General features: G+C 45.2%; 1 protein-coding gene and 1 long non-coding RNA gene across 2 annotated transcripts in view; both read right to left on the minus strand.

Annotated features, from left to right (window-relative positions):
* Positions 1-24,439, minus strand: part of LOC310660487 — a 330,629-nt gene that overhangs the window by 1,011 nt on the left and 305,179 nt on the right. The window lies entirely within an intron of this gene.
* Positions 197-23,623, minus strand: GPD1L (glycerol-3-phosphate dehydrogenase 1 like). Its single transcript, XM_083405136.1, has 8 exons — positions 23,451-23,623; positions 16,774-16,951; positions 15,194-15,334; positions 13,784-13,922; positions 12,023-12,135; positions 5,882-6,115; positions 4,348-4,454; positions 197-841 (listed from the first exon to the last, which is right to left on the minus strand). The coding sequence occupies exons 1-8, from the start codon at positions 23,498-23,500 to the stop codon at positions 745-747; spliced, it is 1,059 nt and encodes a 352-aa protein (XP_083261262.1). The 5' UTR covers positions 23,501-23,623; the 3' UTR covers positions 197-744.

Genomic DNA, 24,439 nt, shown 5'->3' on the forward strand with positions numbered 1-24,439 from the left:
TTGGTACACAGGCCCTGTCTACATTACTTCCCCTTTTTAAAAGATGAAAGATATTGCAACTATTTAAACACATTTGATTCCCCCCCCCCTCAATTTCTTAAAATCTCTTTTAAAATGTAAGTAAGTTAAAAGGTCAAAGTGCTCCTCCCTCGCCTAATAAATGCTATCAAATTGATTATCATCAAAGCATTTGTTAAAGAAAAGAAACATTCTCAAGTAAAGGCATGTAACCCTGATTAAAAGCTGGGCGTACACTGCAGATGCTCATTTTTTTTATATAGCAAAGAGCCTCAATGCAGAATGCATTTCAGGCCATCTCCGATGCCCATAAAAAAGAAAAAGGATCTGTACCTGTGCTCTCTCCCCCTGCCCCCCCGCCAACAATAATCACTGGAGTGCTCCAGATGGGTCCCTTTAGAAAAAGAAAGCATCAGAATGAAGGCTACAAAAACATCAAGCATTTTCCATGCTGCAAAGACACATACATGGATACTCAGAGGAGTGTGAAAGCCCTGCTCGGCGTTATTCTGAAATCTACCCAAAATGTTAGCCAGTAAAAAAAAAGACCGCTGACATTCTAGGCGTCGCACTATTACATCAAACTGAAAATTACCTACAAATTGACATTCATTTTGCCATGATTGCTTAACGGAGTTGACGCTTTGCAAAACTTCATTATACCCATTTGAACCCACGTAATACTACTATGAAAAGGCAGGAATTGCGACAATGGCAAGGCATGCGTTATATATGCTCGGGGTGACTCTGAAGACAGGAAATCATTTCCTGGACGGGTTTCCCTTCATAGCAGATTTGGTAGACAGCAGCAAATAGTGGAAACCTAAAAAACAGACACAAGAGGAAGGCAAAGGTGTTACTAGATGGAGAGGAGAAAAGCTAAGAATGCCTAGCATTCAGGATGCATTGATGGCAGAACAAAATTTGATACACAAATCTATACCTATCTATCTATCTATCTATCTATCTATCTATCATCTATCTATCTATCTATCATCCATCTATCATCATCTATCATCTATCTATCTATCTATCATCATTATCTATCTATCTATCATCTATCTATCTATCTATCTATCTATCTATCTATCTATCTATCTATCTATCTATCTATCATCTATCTATCTATCGTCTATCTATCATCTATCTATCTATCTATCTATCTATCTATCATCTATCTATCTATCTATCTATCTATCTATCATCTATCTATCTATCATCTATCTATCTAGGGAAGAGGTTTGTTGCTGAAACAGAGCTTGAGGAATGTATACGAATTAATGCAAGAGTTCTTTATGGGACATTTTAGACAATTGCCCATCTAAACAAAAATTTCATCTCCCAAGAAAAGTTAGCTGTAGATGCTGAGGTGGCCAACTCAGGGCTGAGCTTTCTTCCCCCACCCCACCCTATTTCCTAACCCTTCTAGAAAGTTAGGAAGCAAAATATGCATGTATCCTAAGCTATTTCTGTGAAATGAGCCAACCTGGCTGCTTCCACCTGTCAGTGTTTTCAGACAGTGAGTGAAGTCGGAGCTGTGATTGATAAGTGAGTTCTCTGGACATCAGGCCATAGGTTCTGAAGAACTGCTATTGTCCCATCCCCTTTAGCACGATTCTTTTCTCTGTAGGTTGCCCTTTCCCCTAACAAGCAGGGGACGCACCTTTCCCGTGGTGGGTTTGTCTGAGATCAGGTAGATCCCTAGAAGTTATTTTGTGCAAACGATATGACACAATAAGCACGGGTGGATGTTAAATAATCCCTCCTCCTCCTTCAAAGGCAAGTGTGAAATCTTTGCAATGAGGCTTAGGTAAAGGTAAAGGGACCCCTGACCATTAGGTCCAGTCGTGACCGACTCTGGGGTTGCGGAGCTCATCTCGCTTTATTGGCCGAGGGAGCAGGCATTTGTCCACAGACAGCTTCTGGGTCATGTGGTCAGCATGACTAAGCCGCTTCTGGTGAACCAGAGCAGCACACGGAAACACCGTTCACCTTCCCGCCGGAGCGGTACCTATTTATCTACTTGCACTTCATGCTTTCGAACTGCTAGGTTGGCAGGAGCAGGGACCGAGCAACAGGAGCTCACCCCATCGCAGGGATTCGAACCACCGACCTTCTGATCAGCAAGTCCTAGGCTCTGTGGTTTAACCCACGGTGCCACCCGCGTCCCACAATGAGGCTTAGGCTGCTATTAAGAACGTGCCCATTTGTTTGCTGCCATTCCTGGGAACCGGGTATCTTTTTCGTTTGTGGCAATAAAAATGCTACCTCATTGAGCAAGGTAAGCATACCGTGTTCCTGTTAATAACACCAGACAGGGCTGGATCTAACACAAATCCTTCTGCAAACTGACGTAGTCCTTCCATTTGAGGAAGGAACTTCAGTTTGGCGGAGGCTTTTGTAAACAGAGCTGAAAAGTCAATCTTCCTCAATTCCACCTTATACCTGTAGCCACCTCTAACATCATCCCTCAATCCTCCAGGGCCGATTTTCAGATGCAGGGAGACCTGCCTAAAATAGTCTCCCCACCTTCTCTTTATGGTAGCCAAATGTGCCCTGTTCCACAAGCAGAGTTCTGCTCATGGATCTCCTTGTTCCTTCTAGGAACAAAACAAATCCTGCTTTTTAGGATTAAGCCCCCAAAATGGACCTTGGACATGTCTGATGCATTTCTCTTCCTTGCCTCCCGTGGGTGTTAAAAGGTGGGAGCAGATAAAACAAGAATACTGATAACTGAGTTGGCATAAGTGGGAGGGCCAAACATTTTTCAACTCTTTTTTTTGGGGGGGGGGGCCAAGAACAAGAGCAGAAAACCAAATTCAGTGGGAGCTTCCAAGTTCCTCCAATAAACTACTATGCGCATCTTGTTCCTTGGTAAAACTACAACAGCAACCTGTAATATAGAAAAGATGACAACCCAAGAGAATTGCTTTTAAAGCTGATGGATAAAAGCGGCACTCCTAAAAGGAACTGCCAATCAAAAGCAGCAATTATTTGGGAGACTAGATTGAACAAAAAGAACAATGAAAAAGTGGGGGGAACCACTCAATTTCTAAGGTCTTTTGGTACCTACGGGACCGCCTCTCCTGGTATGCCCCACAGAGAAACTTACGGTCTTCAAATAAAAACATCTTGAAGGTCCCAGGCCACAGAGAAGTTAGGCTGGCCTCAACTAGAGCCAGGGCTTTTTCAGCCGTGGCTCCGATCTGGTGGAACACTCTGTCACAAGAGACCAGGGCCCTGCGGGACTTGACATCTTTCTGCAGGGCCTGCAAGACAGAGCTGTTCCACCAGGCCTTTGGCCAGGGCACAGCCTGACTCCCTCCCTCGGCAATCTTCGCGGAGCTCTGGCCCAATGGTTGCCAGTGGCTTGAATTAATTAATTTTATAATGAATGATTTTAGAGTGTTGTTTGTGCTGTACTTTTGTACTGTTTTATTGTTGTTAGCCGCCCTGAGCCCGGCTTCGGCTGGGGAGGGCGGGATATAAATAAAATTTATTATTATTATTATTATTATTATTATTAAAAGTCCCTGGGAATTTCTCATGATTATTCAAAAGACTATTCCATCATTGGGAGCAGCCATCTATTAAATGCATGAGTACTTGAATACAATGAAACCAGTGCTCATGTTTTCCACCGAGACAGACGTGAAGAGACAACTTACATTTTAACTTTACCTTTGCGATGAATCTTTCGTCAATACATTAATGTCAGTGGGTTCTGTAGAAATGCTTCTTTTATTTGCATATAAACCAGGCATAGGCAAACTCAGCCCTGCAGATGTTTTGGGACTACAACTCCCATCATCCCTGACCACTGGTCCTGTTAGCTAGGGATGATGGGAGTTGTAGGCCTAAAACATCTGGAGGGCCGAGTTTGCCTATGCCTGATATAAACAATGAATATAATTTAGTGAGAGGCACCATGAGGTAGCTGTTCGTTTATAATAGGGATGGTTATTCTTTTTTTCATTTTCTTTTTGCTCGAGGGCCGCATTCATGCTCAGCCAACTATCTGAGGGCCACATGCTAGCTGTCGATGTGCTCACCCGCACTTTCAGACACAGACAAGGCACACACACAGGCACATAAGCCCCCAGCGGATCCATGCAGACTATTTTCCCCCACCCTGCTCATCTAATGTTCAAGCCCATGCCAAACTGCATCTCTATCAGGGTACTGGGGTATAATTTGCTCTGGAGATTATGTTAAAGAATAATTTGGGGCCAGGGGGAAAACAACAAAAAATAAATTCCCAGAAGCTAGTGCCAGCGTATTTGAGAAGGAAAACGTTTCAAAACATGGCTTAAACACAATCTCACTTACTTCTCCACTAATCCTTTCTGTTGAAGAATGCGATACACCTCTGCGGATGTCTGTGGCCCTTGAAGCTTTTGTCCATTCAACATCTCTTGCTCCAATTCTTCAATAGACTGAACAATTTTTTAAATAAAAAAGGTGTATCTTTTAATGATTCATAAGATGTAGAAAAGCGATATCTTTTTTTTTGTCGGGGTGGGGGCAGTGTACCACCTTGACTACCCCAGATTTACATGTATCCAGGCTAACCCACAAAACACAAAAATAAATTGCCTTGTTGGATCACACCACTTGGTCTTCAACTATGGACTGTGGCTGCTGTAATCTAGAAACATCTGGAGGGCTGGATGTTCCCCATTCCTGATTTAGAGGGGAAACTTAACAACTCTTTGGACCAAGAGGAGACTGAACCTAAACTGAACAGTCCATGCCCCAAATCAGAAGAGTGGAGATGTGCTCCAAATCTGAAGCCCTATCTATTGCAACAATCCCCAGGTGACAAAATCGTAGAACTGTAGAGCTGGGACTCTCAGGATCATTTAGTCCAGTGATAGCCAAATTTGGCCCTCCAGCTGTTTTGGGACTACAACTCCCACCATCCCTAGCTAACAGGAGCAGTGGTCAGGGATGATAGGAACTGTAGTCCCAAAACAGATGTGGAGGGCCAAGTTTGGCCATCACTGATCTAGTCCAACCCCCTGCAATGCAGGAATATGCAGCTATCCCAGGCTTCCTCAACCTCGGCCCTCCAGATGTTTGTGGCCTACAACTCCCATGATGCCTAGCTAGCAGGACCAGTGGTCGGGATGATGGGAATTGTAGTCTCAAAACATCTGGAGGGCCGAGGTTGAGGAAGCCTGAGCTATCCCACCCGGGAATCAAACCTGCAACTTTGGCGTTATCGGCACCCCAATCTAATCCAGTGTTTCCCAACCTTGGGACTCCAGCTGTTTTTTGGACTACAACTCCCATTATCCCTAGCTAGTAAGACCCAGTGGTCAGGGATGATGGGTGTTGTAGTCTCAAAACAACCGGAGACTCAAGTTTGGGTAACTCTGATGTAACCAATTGAGCTATCTAAGCTGTAGAGTACAGTGCTAGATTTACTGAAGGGAGGGGAGAGGGAATCGTAGAGGACACCTTCGGAAAATTCCCATGCCTCAAACCCTGACTCCATCCCCCCACCCCAATTTTAAATAAATAATATTGGCCCTCCTGTTCCCTTCCAAAACCAATTATCCAGTTATTATTCCAATTATCTAAGGAGCCAGTTATCTAAGGAGCTCATCACACTAGGTAATGGAGTCAGGTAATCTGATACACCCTGCAATGGAACACTACTTAAGAGAATGCTGTGGTTGTCATTATTGTCATCCCAAGACCCCAGCAAATCACCACGAGACCCGTGTTGTACTTTTCCCACATGACAATTATTTTACTCTGTGTGTCCACCTGTCACAAGATGGTTCCAAACAACGGAAGAGATTCAAGAGTCAGTCATAGGAAAGCAAGCGAGAAGAGCAAGTCCCAGGGACCGTACCTTTCCTGTTTTAACAAACGCTTCGGCCACTCTCCGATTGCGGCCCCCGTAGCACGTGGTGATCAGGTCTGCCACGCCACAGCTCTCCAGGAAAGTGGCAGTGGACACCTGTCCCTTGCAGAAGAACTTCGCGAAGGCAATCATTTCCATCAGCCCCAGCCTAATGACAGCTGCTTTGGTGTTATCGCCGCAGCGGAGGCCATCGCAGAAGCCAGCTCCCACAGCCACAATGTTCTAATGGAGGAGAAGATAAAAAAAGGAGGGGAAAACAACGGTTTGAGAAACAGACTCTGAAGCGGCAAGGAAGGTGGAAGGGCTCTTGCTTAGTGACAGAGCTCACTGGGTGACCTCAGCCTAATCTACCTCACAGGGTTGTTGTGAGTGGATGTGCCTGGGGGAACCATGCGTGCCATCCTAAGCTCCAAGAAAGCAGTAGGAAAGTTTTAAAGCAATTTTAATTGCAAAAAAAGATGTGCAATTCTTATTGATCCCTACTACTCCTATTCTTACGCCAAGCAAAACACTGACTTGCCCAAGAGAACTCAATGACTTCGCAGTTCTGGACCAGGAAAATAAATCCTCATGCTAGAAATGCCATGTACCGTATTTTTCGCTCTATAAGACGCACCAGACCACAAGATGCACCTAGTTTTTGGAGGAGGAAAACAAGAAAAAAAATATATTCTGAATCTCAGAAGCCTGAACAGCAAAAGGGATCACTGCGCAGCGAAAGCAGCAATCCCTCTTGCTGTTCTGGCTTCTGGGATAGCTGCGCAGCCTGCATTCGCTCCATAAGACGCACACACATTTCCCCTTACTTTTTAGGAGGGAAAAAGTGAGTCTTATAGAGCAAAAAATATGGTAAATGATCAGGCACATCGCCAAAATGATGTAGCATGCTTAAAATCCCCTCCAGGATACAGAGGCTACAAAGCTTCCTCTTTGAGCCAGACAGCTCTGTAATGTTCCATCCTCATTTGGTAGCAGCTTACAGCATTTCACTGCACCACTTAGATCAACTTGTTATCGTCGTAGGATCATAGAGTTGGAGGCCACCATGAGGGTCATCTAGTCCAACCCCCTGCAATGCAATAATCTGTTCCCCAGTGTCCGGGTACTGCCACCGGAACAGGAAAGGGAAGCAGAGGGGCAGTTGGGTTACGGGGAACCTCCGAAAATCTTGCGAAGCAGTTCCTCTTCCTGTGGTGGAGAAAGCCACACCTCCAGCGCGGAAGAGGGGAAGGGACCAGAGGATGCTGCTGGGAGCCTCAGCACCGCTCCTGGCCAAGCCGGCCAGGAGGGAAGCACGCTCCTTCCGTTGCCCACCCTGCGCAGAGGTATAAAATGCAAAGAAGGAAAGAAAAGGCTGGGGGTGACGAAGTTATTATGTTGGGGAAGGACCCAGAAACGATCACTCCCAGATTCTGCTAGCGATTGAGGCAGACATGAACTTGTGGCTCTGCACTGTAAATAGTTTTGCACCAAAATAAAACCTGTAAAAGACAGGTCAGAGTCCCGACTGGTTACTCATGAGCAACCACCATTGCCATCTGACACCCAGCATGGGAATCGAACCCACAACCCTGAGATTGAGAGTCTCGTGCTCTACCGACTGAGCTATCCCAGCAGACACTGAGATGACAGCTACGCATGCAAAAAGGCCCACGTTCAATCTGATCTCTCCAGTTCAATCAAGTACCTTTGCCTGAGGTCTTGGCATTCTGCTGCAAGACCAATGGTCTGGTTCTTCACAAAGTAGCACCATATGCTCATGATGTAAATACCGTGGAGATATCTATAGCTGTCCGAGACCGGCTTTCCTGTTCAGACTGCCCATAGCTCAGGGAGACAGGCAGTGGATCACAAGGTTGAGCTCAGATTCAATGAACCGCAGAGAACTTTGCCAGAAATGAAATAAATTCAGAATAGATGGCCAACGTGCGCCTTGGCAAGCTTAGCTGAGAGCTGGTGTGAATAATGGATTCTCGCTTGCATTCCCTCATTTCCAGGGCATGGAACAGCCAGAAACTAAGCTCTTCAACAGCAGAGGAAGCGCAGACATATATTTACAGTGCTGTACATCGCATAATTGCTGCTGTTACCCAATTACCCTAAAAGAATTTGGCAGCATTTCACATTTCACAGCAGAAAATCTGCAAACTCAAAAGGGAGCCTACACACAGTAGGAATGAGAGAGAGAATAGCCTGGAGAGGGAGGTACAAGTGGTGAGTTTGACCTTAAAGAAAGCACTTTCTGCCTCTCTGGAATAAAATGTTGCTTATATGAAAAGATTCAGTACCATCGCTCCCCCTGATTACCAACTTGCAGGTGTTCAGGAGGCTGAAGAGCACTAGAGAATTTGTGTGTGGTCCAGCACAGCTACATCTCTTCCAGAACTAGCTCTCAGCAGCACCACGACAGCCTTGGGCAACAAGAGAATGAGCAAAGTGTTGTGTCAAGGAGTTCACTGGAAATTGATGCTGCAGGCAATGAAGAAGAGTGAAGCTCCTGTTGGAAGGATTGAAAGGAACTGGGATTGTGCATCCTAATTGTCTCTCTCCGGCAGGTATTTTTTTGGCAGTAAAGGGGAACTTTACTGAAAAAAAGCAGAGACCTTGCCAACAAAGGTCCGTATAGTTAAAGTTTTCCCAGTAGTGATGTATGGAAGTGAGAGCTGGAGCATAAAGAAGGCTGATCGCCGAAGAATTGATGCTTTTGAATTATGGTGCTGGAGGAGACTCTTGAGAGTCCCATGGACTGCAAGAAGAACAAACCGATCCATTCTTAAGGAAATCAGCCCTGAGTGCTCACTGGAAGGACAGATCCTGAAGCTGAGGCTCTGATACTTTGGCCACCTCATGAGAAGAGAAGACTCCCTGGAAAAGACCCTGATGTTGGGAAAGATGGAGGGCACAAGGAGAAGGGGACGACAGAGGATGAGATGGTTGGACAGTGTTCTCAAAGCTACCAGCATGAGTTTGACCAAACTGCGGGAGGCAGTGGAAGACAGGAGTGCCTGGCGTGCTCTGGTCCATGGGGCCACGAAGAATCGGACACGACTAAATGATTAAACAGCAACAACAACAAAAGGGGAACTGGGACACAAAGACACCAATTCTTCTCTGTATATCCTTTCAGCAGGACCAAGCCCTTTCGCACGGCAGGTGGAAATGTCCCAAGGGTCTCCTGTACATTGCATTGGCTGAGGCCAAATAATCCTATTGGCTGCAAAGGAGAGGTGACCCCCTATCACTGCCAAAGAGAGTGTGCAGAGAGGGGGCAAGAGGAACTCACCGTGAAGGAATGAAAGAATAAAGTTTACTTGGACCTTCACCCTCTTAACGATCTGCCGTTCCTTATTTGCTTTCGCATATTGCGGAAGGAAGGGTTTCAAATCACTGAAAGACCTACATTGGCTCGCAGTACGTTTCCGAGCACAATTCAAAGTGTTGGTGCTGAACTTTAAAGCCCTAAACGGCCTCGGCCCAGTATACCTGAAGGAGCCATCCGCCATCATTCAGCCTGGACACTGAAGTCCAGCTTCCGAGGGCCTTCTGGCGGTTCCCTGTGAGAAGCGAAGTTACAGGGCCTTCTCGGTAGTGGCGCCCACCTTGTGGAAACCCTCCCATCAGATATCAAGGAAATAAACAACTATCTGATTTTTAGAAGACATCTGAAGGCAGTCCTATTTAGGGAAGTTTTAAATGTTTCATCTTTTATTGTGTTTTTTAAAATCCTGTTGGAAGCCGCCCAGAGTAGCTGGGGAGGCCTGGCCAGATGGGTGGGGTATAAGTAATTAATAAACACCACCACCACCACCACTTGGGGCCAAGTACACAAAGTAGCCTCTATCGCACACAGATGTTCAGATCTTACCATGAAAGTTTTAAATCTATCTCTAGTGGATTCCAGCATCTGAAGTGCGGCACTTCTCCACTCTCTTAAAAAGAAGGGAAATGTATTGCTTTCAAAAGTACTCATGCGTGCTTTTCACCAGATTGGTCCCTAGCAATGAAAATGGCCAGTGCACAAAACAGGCAGGAAGCTCTTGTCGCCAGGCACTCGTTTCTAGTGCCTTGTCTCTATGGCACCAGTGTGAATGACAACAATCTAACACATCTCGTATTTTTTGAAATGGGGAAAATCTATTTGCAGAGCCTTTTAGCTGCATCTGCATCTCCACCAGCTTGTTGCCAGACATGATAACAATACATCCAATGAAAACGGATATGCAGCAGATGTTCTTTCATCATCTTCCAGCTACAATCATTATAGGCACTGCATTTAGATGTGCTTTTAAGCAATGTCGTGAGCTAAAAATTATCATGATTGGCACATGAATCCCACCTGTAGAACTTTTTTTTTTTTTTGCCCTTGATTCAGTCCTCAGGCAGCTATCCTTAGGGAAACCTTCCCTGTTTTTAGAAAAAGAAGGTAAAGGTAAAGGTAAAGGGACCCCTGACCATTTGGTCCAGTCGTGACCGACTCTGGGGTTGCGGTGCTCATCTCGCATTACTCACCGAGGGAGCCGGCGTACAGCTTCCGAGTCATGTGGCCAGCAGGACTAAGCCGCTTCTGGCGAACCAGAGCAGCACACGGAAACGCCGTTTACCCTCCCGCCGTAGCGGTACCTATTTATCTACTTGCACTTTGACGTGCTTTCGAACTGCTAGGTTGGCAGGAGCAGGGACCGAGCAATGGGAGCTCACCCCGTTGCTGGGATTCGAACCGCCAACCTTCTGATCGGCAAGTCCTAGGCTCTGTGGTTTAACCCACAGCGCCACCCGCGTCCCTATTGAAAAAGAAGAGCCAATTAAAAAGGGTCCCACAAAACAGATATGTGAGTGCAAGGAGTTTTGGCTCTGCAATATTGCTTCCCCTCCCTCTCCTATCCTAATGCACTCAACTAAATTTGTTCTGTACTTTCCCCCAACCCCCTGGAACAGATTTGGGGAGAACGCCGAGGTATATTCAGGGAGGAGGAGGTCTGTTGCACAAGCCGAAATTCTTCTGCTAGTGGATCTATTTAGGCAGATTTATTTAGTCCGGCAACAACCAATGGGGCAACATTGGTGGTACTGATTTGATACTTAAGGACTTCGGAGTATTGCCCTGTGCCTATTTCTCTGGTGCTCATCTTTTGAAATCCAGCCTGCAGATAAGAGAGCCAAATGCAAACAAAAAACATAACATCTTCACATATTAGGAAGTGACCCTACCACCAAACCCTTTTACAAAGAAATAAAGTCTATGTTTGGGTCACTGTCCCAAGCTTGGCCAGATTCTTCTGCTTTGGCACAAAGGAGACAGTTCTTGGGACTACAACTCCCATAATCCCTGTCCACTGGCCCTGCTGGCTGGAGTTGATGTGAGTTGGAGTCCAACAATTTTGGGAAGGCCGCAGGCTTCCCCATCCCTACCCTTGTGGTTTGTTTGGGGGTTCTTGTTGCATAGGAAGAACGGAAGATCTTGAGTATGGCATCACAATACTTCCCCTCTGTCAGGGAACGGCCATCGGAGCGGGAGGCAGAGAGGAGGCTCCAGGAGAGGGGGAGAGGGTCCCAGTAGGTGGAGAGGTAGCCCATCCGCTGGGGAAGGAAATCAGCGTAACACCAGTGGAGAAGGGGGGCAGGTGGGGGAATCGGAGAGGTGGCTCCAGGACTCTTCGCAGGAGACCAGCGGAGAGGGCACGAGTACTCCGTTGCCCACACCCATTTTGCGCAGAAGACTTCCGCGCAGGGAGAGTAGGAGAAGACTGGGCGTCAAACAGCTTCTATGTTGGAAGAGGTTTAAGAAACGCCCACTGACGGATTCTGCCAGCGACTGAGGCAGCCACGGAACTTGAGGCTGTCCAGACAGCAAGGGTTCAACCAGGCAACCTAGCCAGGAGTAACGGCAACTTACGCACCAGCAACCCCTAGAACCATTACACCCTCGGACACAAAATATGAGGAAGCCATCTGAGAGAAGGCAAGTTGAGTGGAGTTTTGTCATCACCCTCTAACTGAGCCCAGCATCAAGAGGAAGCAAGCATCAGGTGTTGGCCTAATACCCAACTTCCCATAGCTCTCTGCTCTCTAGTTTTAGGGTTGTTGTTTTTTTAGCTTTTAATGTCATCCCTGCCCAAAAACAAATATTACCTTAAGAGCACCGCAAAGCTCAACAGTATCGGCATCGTCCACCACAGTTATTCGGAAGTTCGGAGTCTGGAGAAGTTCTTTGAAGAGGAAGCCATTCTCCAAAATTTTGCAGCCTGTTATTTTGGGGTGTGGAGGTGAAGGGCAGAAGGGGAACCGTCAGCTTTATTTTAGCTAGCATGCTGGCTTTTAGAAACGAGACAGAACTGTTCAAAACAAGGTACTAGGCAACTCTTCATGTCTACTTTTATATCCTTTAAAGCCCTTGATCAGGCATATACTGTATTGGCCCAAATATAAGCCACACTTTTTTCCCTCCAAATTCCGACCATAAAAAGTTAAAGCGCAGCTTAAATTCGTGACCTTACAAAAATTATCTTTTACGATATCACTGCTGAAACAGAAATGCGGTAAAACAGAACAAAAAAAAAGTTTTATTGCCGATTTGCAAGCTTGAGACTATTCATTTGCCATTTACGGGTGTGAGTGCCTGCGGAATTATAGCAACTGAATAGCGATTTGCTATTTTAACGACTGTGCGGTAACTTTTGCGGGCTTGCAAGATGAAAGGCTTAAATTGACTCGGAGTTACAATTCTACCAACCGCAGCGATTTTCAGCCTGTAACCCAATTTTAAGGGAGCGGGTTATATTCAGGTTTTGTCTTTTTTCCTTGCCCCTCCCACTTGAATTTTAAAGGTGCGTCTTATTTGCAGGTGCGTCTTATATTCCGGCCAATACGGTACTTCTTTCTCATCTTTCCTCCGTGGAATCCAAAGTGGGCTTACAACCCTGCGAGGGACGACAGGCCTAGAGACAGTGACCTGGACTCAAGGCCCATCCAGTACACCTCATGACTTGAACCCAAGTCTTCTCAACAGATGCACTATCAAAAATGCTCAGTTGCAAAACCTTTTCTGCACATACTGGGATATGAGCTCTTAAAGTGAGAGGACCTAGATCATACCAGGGCCTTACGGGATGCTGAAAACAAGCCTGATGGAGAAATCCATGGGCCACAAGATGCCTACAATAATCTAGTAGGGCGTTATATAATTTGGCCCACTCCTGCTCTATTTTAATAAAATTCCAGGTACGATCACAAAGATATTAATGAAGCCTGACTGTGTTTTTCAGTAGACTGTGTCTTCCATCCAAAATGCTATCTTATATACATAAAGGTAAAGGGACCCTTGACCATTAGGTCCAGTCATGACTGACTCTGGGGTTGCGGCACTCATCTCGCTTTATTGGCCGAGGGAGCCGGCATACATGTGACCAGCATGACTAAGCCGCTTCTGGTGAACCAGAGCAGCACACGGAAATGCCATTTACCTTCCCACTGGAGCGGTACCTATTTATCTACTTGCACTTTGACATGCTTTCGAACTGCTAGGTTGGCAGGAGCAGGGACCGAGCAACGGGAGCTCACCCCGTCACATAGATTCAAACCGCCAACCTTCTGATCGGCAAGTCCTAGGCTCTGGTTTAACCCACAGTGCCACCCGCGTCCCATCTTATATACATAGGTCCCTCATAAAAACATTTTTAAAAAACTCAGCCAGGAATATATAAATGTCTGCAATTCCCTGGATCTCTACCATTCCTAAGGGTAATCTACAGAGGAATCAAATTCTACCATTTGCGTCTTGGGTGAAGGATGGGATAAAAAAAGGTCATAAATAAAATCTAAAGTCCTTAGAGGATTGGTACCAGATGACAGCAGGGAGAAGACCCTATATAAAGCATACTAAAAAAAAATTACCTATTGTGGTTTCACAGAACTTCTCTGCTGCGACTTCATTGGCAATATTTGCTCCCATCAGCACACTGATGTCTATTCCCATTTTCTCTCGGATGATGTCAGATATGAGTTTGAGACCCTCTGGCCCTTCGTCTATTCCCTAAACATTAAAAGGTAACCACTATAGTCAGTTATCAACATCGGACAGAAGACTGATGATTATCCTCACTAGTGGGTGAAAATTTGCCTATATGCCATCTGGGTGGAATCTACACACATATTAAAAAACGCTGTGAAAATGCTTTGTTTTAAAACAGTTTGAAAAATACACTGAATTTTTGCGTAGCTCACTTTCACCATCTAGTGTCACATTTGCATATTGCACTTTAAAAGGTAAAGGTAAAGGACCCCTGACAGTTCAGTCCAGTCGCGGACGACTCTGGGGTTGCGGCGCTCATCTCGCTTTACTGGCCGAGGGAGCCGGCGTTTGTCTGCAGACAGTTTTTCCAGGTAATGTGGCCAGCATGACTAAGCCGCTTCTGGCGAAGCAGAACACCGAAACCAGAGCAGCGCACGGAAACGCCGTTTACCTTCCCACCAGAGCAGTACCTATTTATCTACTTGCACTTCGACGTGCTTTTGAACTGCTAGGTTGATAGGAGCAGGGACAGAGCAACGGGAGCTCACCCCGTCATGGGATTCAAACCACATTATTCTAATTAATCCAATATGGGCCTGCAATTCTTTGCAGACTTTGCCAAGCAGTAAGCTCAACACGTATTGCACTTTACAACACATTTAAAACGTTTCATTTTAACGTGTAGCTGAGTCCATAGATTAGGCTGAATCCGTAGAACTGCAATGACCATTTAAAAGCTGTGGGTTTTTTGTTTTGTGTGTGGGTTTTTTAAATAAAAAAATCAGAATTCATAAACTGCTTTGCAGAGAAGACCCAAGTGATGCGCAGAAATGAAAAACAAAACACAACACAAATCAAGGAGCAGTGTTAAAACATAAAAATCAACAATGAACAAATTCAGAAATAAAATAGGAGTAATCCGAGAATGCTTAAAATGTTTCCACAAACATCAAAAACAGAACAATGTAGGACTTGCTTCACGTCTAATGGAAGAAAATTCAAGAGGGAGGGTGCCACAGCGTTACAATGATGAACTCCAGTCACAGCATGTTTGCCACAGGAGTGTGTGGAATTACACCACAGCATCACTGACTCGCCATGTTACCATCTTTACATAATTACATGATGCACAGCGCCTTTCAGAACTCAAAACTGCTGATCCAAATGAGCTGGATCTATATTGCCGTAAGTCTAGGGATTATACATCTCTTTGGCATTGTTTTTGTCCAACAGCCCGTTGAACAATTCCAAAGGATTCATTGACACCAAAGTAAGGCTTGTATCTGTTGTACCTTAATGAGAGTTATACCGACAGCTTTCTTGGCTACGCGCCCCGTGATCTCATCGCAAATTTTATGAATGAACTGGTGGGGAATGACAAAAACCAGCAAGTCTGCGTCTTGTACAGCATCCTTCAGATTTGGGACAGCAACCTATGGACATTTATTCAAGGGAGGAAGAAAGGGAGAGATGAGAAACAGAGAAGAAAGAAGCCATTTCTCTCAATGCGCTGATTTTATTTTGTTTGTGGAAATGCTTTTTTTTATTACCATGTTATAATGGCCGTGAAATTTAAAGATTTTAAACTAGCACAGATTAAAACTAAGCACAGATTAGTTCTACTATTCCAAAAGTGACTATTTTGTTGGCTTGCTTTGACCACTGGCAAATTTATCAGCTGGAATTGCAGAAAACTTATTTGCACAGCAAATATTTTATACTGCCAAGAAGCTAATACCTTGCAGTGCTATCTAGTATACTGGTCTTCGTGTCGCTTGTATTGTTTGTTGTAAGAAGCTAATACCTGGCGAGCCAACTGATAATAACAGCAAATTTCAAGTATAAAGGCACAAGCAAATTTGGAATTCATTCCCACCCAATGTAAACTAGCAAAGTATTATTAATTCAATTTGTAATTTTTTTTTGCCAAATAATATGTATTCGTTTTCCAAATTTTAAACAAACCAATGGCAAATTACGTCAAATTTCTATACTGCCCTTCATCCAAAGATCACAGGGCAGTTTACAATATAAAAACACGAAAATAAAGTTTCTGATTGCTTCTAAAGTTGGAAACAGAATTAAATAAGATACCATTTACATTGGATTTGGGGAAATCTAATACTTATTGCAGATAGTAAAAGGTTACTATTCTCTGTGGGTTGGAATCAGAGGTTTGTGAACAGAATTTACTCACAGAATGGAAACAAATTCTGTCCTCTCCTCCCCTAGTTAGCCCCCTCATGCTTCTATAAAAATCAACTTCAGATTGTTGGTGCAACGTCCAGAAAAATAACTTGTTTTGCGACGCCGCACAGCAGAGAAAGAATCTCCTCTCAGTGCTATGAATGGAAGGCCTGACAGACCCATTCCACAAATGGCAGAATTCCTTCTGTTCACTGGGAGGGCACATTGGGTTCCAATTTTTGCAAATGACTGACAGCTATTATTTTGGAATTTAACAAAACGTAAATGTGAATAAGAGCTTTTGTTCTTTAAGCCTATTATTTTTACTCTGCGCCGTTCCTCTCCTCGCCCAGGTTCTGAAGAAGTTTGTTAGTTGGGCCCAATGGGGTTGGATCCACACTAAAGTCACATCTGCAATTGAAGCTCTCTTATTTCACTTCAACAGGCATAGCTTCCCCCAAAGAATCCTGGGAACTGTAGTTTGCTAAGGGTGCTGCGATTTGTTAGGAGACCCCTTATTCCCCTCACAGAACTACAATTCCCAGTGGTTGAGCAATCAATCCCTCTTCCCAGAGAACTCTGGGAAATGCAGCAGTGTGAGGGGAATAGTAAAACTTTTAAAACAATACTTTTAGAATAGTAAAATGCTTAAAATAAACATAGATATCTAATATATATGTCTTACCACATTGTCTGGAAGCTTGTGTCCAGGGAGATACTTTACATTCTCGTGATCATTATTTATGATATCGGTTAATTTCCGTCCATCAATGTTTTCCTCAAAAACCCACATTTTCACTGTAGAAGCGAACTTTTGCAGCGTTTTTACATTGTTGCCTATTATTTTAGCCACAGCAGAACCCCTGTAATAAATAGAGAAAAGATGATACCTTATTAAATATGTCACATTAAGACAGAGGAAGGAAGGAAGTTTTAAGCATCAATCAGGGAGTCAGATTCCTTTTTTAAATAATAATAATAATAGTAATAATAAATAAATAAGAATAAAATTGTGGACTCCACCACCAAGACCATTCCATTGTATCTATCCAACCTCCCAAAATGTCAACACCTCTTGTGATGGTTTGACCCCTTTCCGTTTTAACAAACACCCTCCTTCCGTTTTAACAAACACCCTCCATATCTTCTCAAAATCATTTCTCCTGCATATTCCCTATCTTACCTTAATGGCACATGTTAATTTATCATTAATAACCACATCCTACACCTCTTTATACCATTCTTCCATTTTATATTCTGCTTGATCCTTCCACTTCCAAGCTATAATAATTTGTGCAGCTGTCAATAACTAAGTGTATGCAAAACTCTGTGCCTACAGCAGCCCAATTACATGGGCAAATTGCACAGCAAGGCATTTTGCATTAAGCACTAGTTTGGCACCTTCAGTGAGGAGGTTAAACTTCTTCAACTGATAAGCAAGGTAATTTGAGAAGCATAAAACTCTGCCCCAGTGCAGCGTTTAAATTTATGCCCTTTGAACAATGACAAGTGCCTCAAAGTCACGGACACTCATGCCTGAAGCTTTGTACCATAAAGCAGAGCAGTTTTATGTTCTCAACTTGCCTCCAGTCATTCTGTACTTGTCACATGTCTTTTATATGTTAAGGACAATAAGGACTGGTATTTAAACTGCATGTGCTTTCTTTGATGCAAGGCCCCATTGAGCCACGAGGCAATGGATAAATTTAAAAAATGCATCTGTTAAGAGACTTCTTCTGTCTTATATGTGCAACCGTCTCTTTCACACACAACTCTCTTTCATGACTTCTGCCTAGGAAGTGTCACATGGGGCTAGAATAAATTTAGAAATAGAAGAGGTCCGATATAATGAAGGCTTTTATAGATCGCTAAAACAACACACTGAGGATACAGCTTTTTTCTTCTTCTTCTTAGTATCAGCTGCCTTAAAAAAAGGGGGGGGGGGTGACCCCTTTGGAAATAGATGAAACATTGACGTTTTATACTGAGCTAAATGCAAGACTATCAAAGTCACTAGGTTTTAATTTGAAAATTATGCGCTCTCCTGGGTGTGGTAGGTAGCTGACAAAATCCATTGCTAGGGAAGCAATCAATGAATCAATTCTTTCTTATCAGGAGATATTTTTCCAGTGTTTTGCAGTGATCATAATCCAGGCATCCCCAACCTTCGGCCCTCCAGATGTTTTGGACTACAATTCCCATCATCCCTGACCACTGGTCCTGTTAGCTAGGGATCATGGGAGTTGTAGTCCCAAAACATCTGGAGGGCCGCAGGTTGGGGATGCCTGTCATAGACTTTCAAACTACCGCTAGGTTCAAATCACTCGGTCACGAAGCTCACTTAGTGACTCTGGACAAACCACTAACCATGTTGGCATGTCATGCTAAGCCAAACAGTGACTTAGCTTGAATGCAGTGTGTAAAACAATTATCGAAACAGCTATTAATATTCGTAGCTTAATATATTTAAATTAAACTGAATGATGCAAGGCAAGACAAATACCAGCAGTTCCTAAAATTAGGGTTATGTGCACGTACTTGTCAAATCCTTAACGGGAAGAACTAATGTTCAGGGTGTGCTGAAAGAGTTTCCAAGGCCTCCCCCCCCCCCAAAAAAAATGGTCGATCTCTTTGGAAATACATTAACCTGTTACATGCCAAGGATTTGCATTTGTAACCACCTTGGGGTTTTTTTTGTATTTCCATAATTGGGAACCTCTTTTTGCTTGTCTGTCCCAACGTGTATTTGCTCTACCTCAGATATTTTGCACGTTTAAGATTGAAACAAACGATTAAACGGGGCTTAAGACATCAGTCTCACTCAAAAATTCACTTTCCCTCTTCAAATTCCTTGGGGACATCCAACAGAGGAAAAGCCCCATGTGACTTTAAATATTGCATCGTGCATTGTGAACATGAGTTTGCCCTCATAAAATCTATACGATAAATTTAGTTCCAATGGGCCAATATATGAAAATAGGTCAACATTGCTAAGCTTTGACCAATATGCTACCTGTAAAAAATGGAATAACGTATTCACGTAGAGCCTTTACAGCAAAGGAAACAAAACAAACAGATAAGGCATCCATGTTAAAAAGCAGTCGTGTTACTGAAGATATTTACAGTGGTACCTCGGTTTACGAACTTAATCCGTTCCGGAAGTCCATTCTTAAACCAAAACCGTTCTTAAACTGAGGTGCACTTTCCCTAATGAGGCCTCCCACCGCCAGTGCCCTTCCACCGTTCGGCTTCCGTTCGTAAACTGAGGTAAAGTTCTCAAACCGGAACACTGCTTCCGGTTTTGTGGAGTTCGTAAACCGAATAGTTCGTAAACAGGGCTGTTTGTAAACCAAGGTACCACTGTACTGCAGTATCACAATGGCAATGGATGACAGCAAGTAACCAGTATAGGAACACAAAATTGCAAAATAGCGAACCACCTTCTCCCATTTCCTCATTCCCAGTTCTGAAGCGTGTGCTGTGTAGTTTTGCAACTCTCTGTAAAATGCTTCTGACAACTCCTACAAGTGACCACGAAATAAAGTTTTGTCTCTGCAAGTTTGAAATGGGGCTCATGTAAAACTTATGCCCTTCAGGAAACAAAGTCAGCACTAATCTGCTGCCAACATTGAGCAATTTGAACAGGCTGTCAGCTGACATTGCAGAAGATATTTCAGTGGGTGCAAGACAAAAAGCAGGTTAAAAATATCCCACTATTCCTCCTGGACATAAACACCCCTCCCCTCTTTTTTAAATAAAGTACAGTGGTACCTCAGGTTACCTACACTTCAGGTTACATACATTTCAGGTTACGGACTCCGCTAACCCAGAAATATTACCTCAGGATAAGAACTTTGCTTCAGGATGAGAACAGAAATTGTGCTCCGGCAGGGCGGTGGCAGCAGGAGGCCCCATTAGCTAAAGTGGTGCTTCAGGTTAAGAACAGTTTCAGGTTAAGTACGGACCTCTGGAACGAATTAAGTACTTAACCCGAGGTACCACTGTAGTACTAAGCACCCCTATGGGGATGGTATTCAATTGTACAACTGACCCTGGTGAAATATAGGAAATGAACTATTGACCCAAACCTGTCTTGTGATGAAGCATTCAGATGTGCTGCTAACCGAAGATACGATTCAGCCATGGCTGTCCATATACAGTGGTACCTCAGGTTAAGTACTTAATTCGTTCTGGAGGTCCGTACTTAACCTGAAACTGTTCTTAACCTGAAGCATCACTTTAGCTAATGGGGCCTCCTGCTGCTGCCGCACCGCTGGAGCCCAATTTCTGTTCTCATCCTGAAGCAAAGTTCTTAACCTGAAGCACTATTTCTGGGTTAGCTATCCCAGTAATATCTCAGTTGGATTTGAACTTGTTTTTATATATGTAATTTTTCTAGGTTTTATTGTATTGTAGAATTGCTTTGAGATGCTTCACAGGAAGCAATTTGCATATATCAATTATACATAAAGCCATACACTAAGCTTAATAATAATAATATTTGTACCCCACCCACCTGGCATAAAGGTAAAGGGACCCCTGACCATTAGGTCCAGTTGTGACCGACTCTGGGGTTGCGGCACTCAACTCACTTTAATGGCCGAGGGAGCTGGTGTATAGTTTCCGGGTCATGTGGCCAGCATGACTAAGCCACTTCTGGCGAACCAGAGCAGCACACGGAAATGCCGTTTACCTTCCCGCCGGAGTGGTACCTATTTATCTACTTGCACTTTGACGTGCTTTCGAACTGCTAGGTGGGCAGGAGCAGGGACTGAGCAACGGGAGCTCACCCCGTCATGGGGATTCGAACCGCCGACCTTCTGATCGGCAAGCCCTAGGCTCTGTGGTTTAACCCACAGCGCCACCCCTGTCCCTACCCATACAAAATATGGGTACAAAATATGGGATACAAAAGCGTTAAAATCAAAAGTCAGCTAATGGAAAGGTGAAATGCCTGCATAAGCGCAGCAGGCATTTAAAAGCTGACACAGAGAAGGCGCCTGCGGAATTTCTATTGGCAGATGACACTAAAGGCTTGGCTACTTGTTGCAGTCAGTTGCAGGAGCCTCACCCTCACCAATGACGCACCTGCGGATGAATGCCCAGAAGGCAAACTTCAGCTGAATGCGCAGAGGGTGGGGCTGGCTAGCACGTTCCCCTTCTCCTTCCACTTGTTCAGACAACAGGGAGAACAGGGCTAGGTCTCCCAGTCCTGAATACAGACTCCATGCACGTGTAAGTAACTTGAGCATTTATCCATGTGCAGTCTCAACTTTGTCTGTTCTGCAGAGGTTGGGAGTGGGGGAAGTGGAACCAGCTAGTGTGATTCTCTCCCTCCGTGTATATTCCGTGAAAGGATGAAGGCAAAGGTGAGCAAAGGGAGTTCTACAGGTAATACTTTCCAGAGCAAAAGGTATTCTTCTTAATGCAGCATGGAAAGTGGAAATATCTATATGCAACAGGCATCGTGCAAAAGGAATGACAGCCACTGTGGTTCAGCGGATGACTAGAACCCAGGCGAACCAGGTTCAATGTGTTTTTTAGCCACATTCAGGTGGTAGACAAGAGGAACCTAGGACAAAGTTTGTTACTGACAGGGGAAATAAGTAGCATTCTGAAACAGACACTTCTGGTTTCTAAGCGGAGTATTTAAGGCGTTGTGGGACACAGGAAGCAGGAACATGGTCATCTCGCAGAAAGTGAAGCATAATGGCCCTGCTTCCATCTCACTGCATATCTAGCACACATTCATCTGAAAGCTTTAAGCACAACTGCTGGAAGGACTAGGCACTGTCATGCAGAAGGAGCCATTGTGGTGCAATGTTTAGCATACTGGACCAGAACCCAGGAGAACGAGGTTCACATCCCATCTCCAACATGAAGTTCACTGGGTGGTCTGGGGTCAGTGACTATTTTTCAGCAGAACAGGACTGCTGTGTGGATAAAATGGAGGGAGAGAACAGAACCACTCACTTCACCCTTGAAGGAAGAATAAAATATGCATGTAAAGCATACGTAACAAGTGAGTCCTGCAAAAATATGTATGTTACGTATGTGTAGCTGGATAGCTCAGTCAGTAGAGCATGCGACTCTTAATCTTGAGGTCATGGGTTCACATAGCTGTCCACGTTTCGGGTGGCGCTGTGGGTTAAACCACTGAGCCTAGGACTTGCCGATCAGAAGGTCGGCGGTTCGAATCCCTGCGACCGGGTGAGCTCCCGTTGCTCAGTCCCTGCTCCTGCCAACCTAGCAGTTCGAAAGCACATCAAAGTGCAAGTAAATAAATAGGTATCGCACTGGCGGGAAGGTAAACAGCGTTTCTGTGTGCTGCTCTGGTTCGCCAGAAACGGCTTAGTCATGCTGGCCACATGATCCGGAAGCTGTATGCCGGCTCCCTCGGCCAGTAAAGCGAGATGAGCGCCGCAACCCCAGAGTTGGCCTCGACTGGACCTAATGGTCAGGGGTCCCTTTTACTATGGGTTTAAGACCCATGTTGGTTCCCTAAACAGTCAGCATTCTGCAACCACAGCATGCTTAGACTTCATCTTCATCAAGCTGTTTTGAGTTACCTTCCCCGCCTCACAACCCCATTTATTTGCACTTCCACAAACCTTGGAGAGCTATTTCTCTCTTGTACATAGACTCTTTAATCTTAGGGCCGTGGGGTCTGAGCTCCACGTTGGGCAAAGGATTCCTACATTGCATGCGGTTGGGCTGGATGACCCTCGGTGTCCCTTCCAACTCTACAATTCTATTATTCCACGGATGGCACCCTTTCGGTGTTGCATGGACCCGAGTTCACGCTGAGTGCATGGGAGTATTGTGGGCTGTTCTCTGGTGGCGTGCGTCCTGCCCACCTGCCTCGGGAAAACCCTCCCAAACTCGAGAACCGTCATCGGTGCCCTTAGAATAACGCCATCATTCTTCCACTATCATAAGCCAGGGCGAGGACAAGAAAGAGGGGGGAAATTAGCGGGTGATCAGGCCCAGCCCTCGAGGTATTAAAACGAAACGCAAACCTGACGCACGTGCGATTAACTATTCAGAAGAAGAAAAAATAGTTGCCATTCAGAAAAAAGGAGATTTGCAAAAGGGTGATCGGGGGTGTCGCCTATTCCCGCCCAACAAGGAAGTAGAACAAGGATGACGGCCCATGACAGCTGCATATATTATTTTGCAGGGAATTCTTTGTTAGGAAAAACAGAACAGAATCCAGGGGGGTGGGAGACGCCTGATTCTCCACCCCTGCCTGCGCCCCTAACCCGCGCATCCTAAGCAACAAGGGCTGAGGACCAGGAAGCGCAGGTTCCGCTCGGTGCCCCGGTGGCCTCTGGGCGGATCGCGCCCCCCACCTGCGCTCACCAGTTTCCTGAGCCCACGATGCTGACTTTCAAGGGCGACGCTGTAGCCATGGGGGCGGCGGCAGCAGCGGCAAGAGAAGCAGCGCAAAGGTAACGGCGCCTGGAGACCCTCCAATGGCCGCGGCCAGCAGTCCTCCGCCGCCCATGCAGAATCGGCGCAGGAGACGATCCCGCCCCCCAGGAAGAGCCAGGGACCTCCTCCTTCACCCGGAGCTTGCTGGGAATTATAGTCCTCTTCCGACTGTCTGCGCTAGACACGTGCCGCCGGGTATTGCTTTTGTTTCATTTTTTAAAATCTCGCTGAGGATGCAGCGCCGTTGCGCCGGATTTGGTATGCGCGGCTCATTCTTTGCAAGCCCAAGGGAAAGCCCCCATCGAGTTTAGGCAAGCGTTTTGCACTAACCTGGGAAGGAGTCCCGTTGAACTCGATGGGGTTGGCTTCTGAGTAGGCACGGTGAGGCTTCCAACCTTGGCAGATCCAATCCGCTTATTTCTGTCTGTGCAGAGGATTACTCTTGCTAGAAAATGAAAGGGCTGCAAGGAGCCGCACAGCGTCCGTTTCCGTAGCAGGCACACTTGACTCACAGGAGAGAAAGAAATTCCACGTGGCAGTGGATCCTGCCCGTCTTGTGGATCAGACGCTGCTATTCATATTTATTTCCTCTCTAAAGCAGGATTAAACAAGGGCATCTTAAGGTTTTTACTGTAGCAGCAACTGTATAAATTGTAGCAGAATAAATATAACATACATACATGTGCGTGTGTTTTTATCCTGGATATCTACATAAAGTAAAGGTAAAGGGACCCCTGACCATTAGGTCCAGTCGTGGCCGACTCTGGGGTTGCGGCGCTCATCTCGCTTTATTGGCTGAGGGAGCCGGCGTACAGCTTCCGGGTCATGTGGCCAGCAGGACTAAGCCGCTTCTGGCGAACCAGAGCAGCGCACAGAAACATCGTTTACCTTCCCGCCAGTGCGGTACCTATTTATCT

The sequence above is a fragment of the Podarcis tiliguerta genome, assembly GCF_965153285.1.
Source record: "Podarcis tiliguerta genome assembly, chromosome: 12".
NCBI classification, from domain to species: Eukaryota; Metazoa; Chordata; class Lepidosauria; order Squamata; family Lacertidae; genus Podarcis; species Podarcis tiliguerta.

Coding starts and splice junctions, on each gene's coding strand:
- GPD1L (XM_083405136.1), bottom strand. CDS start 23,500: ATGGCTACAGCGTCGCCCTTGAAAGTCAGCATCGTGGGCTCAGGAAAC. Junction 13,923..15,193: donor TCGGTATAACTCTCATTAAG/GTACAACAGATA, acceptor TTTAATGTTTAG/GGAATAGACGAAGGGCCAGA. Junction 6,116..12,022: donor AGCTTTGCGGTGCTCTTAAG/GTAATATTTGTT, acceptor CTCCTCCATTAG/AACATTGTGGCTGTGGGAGC.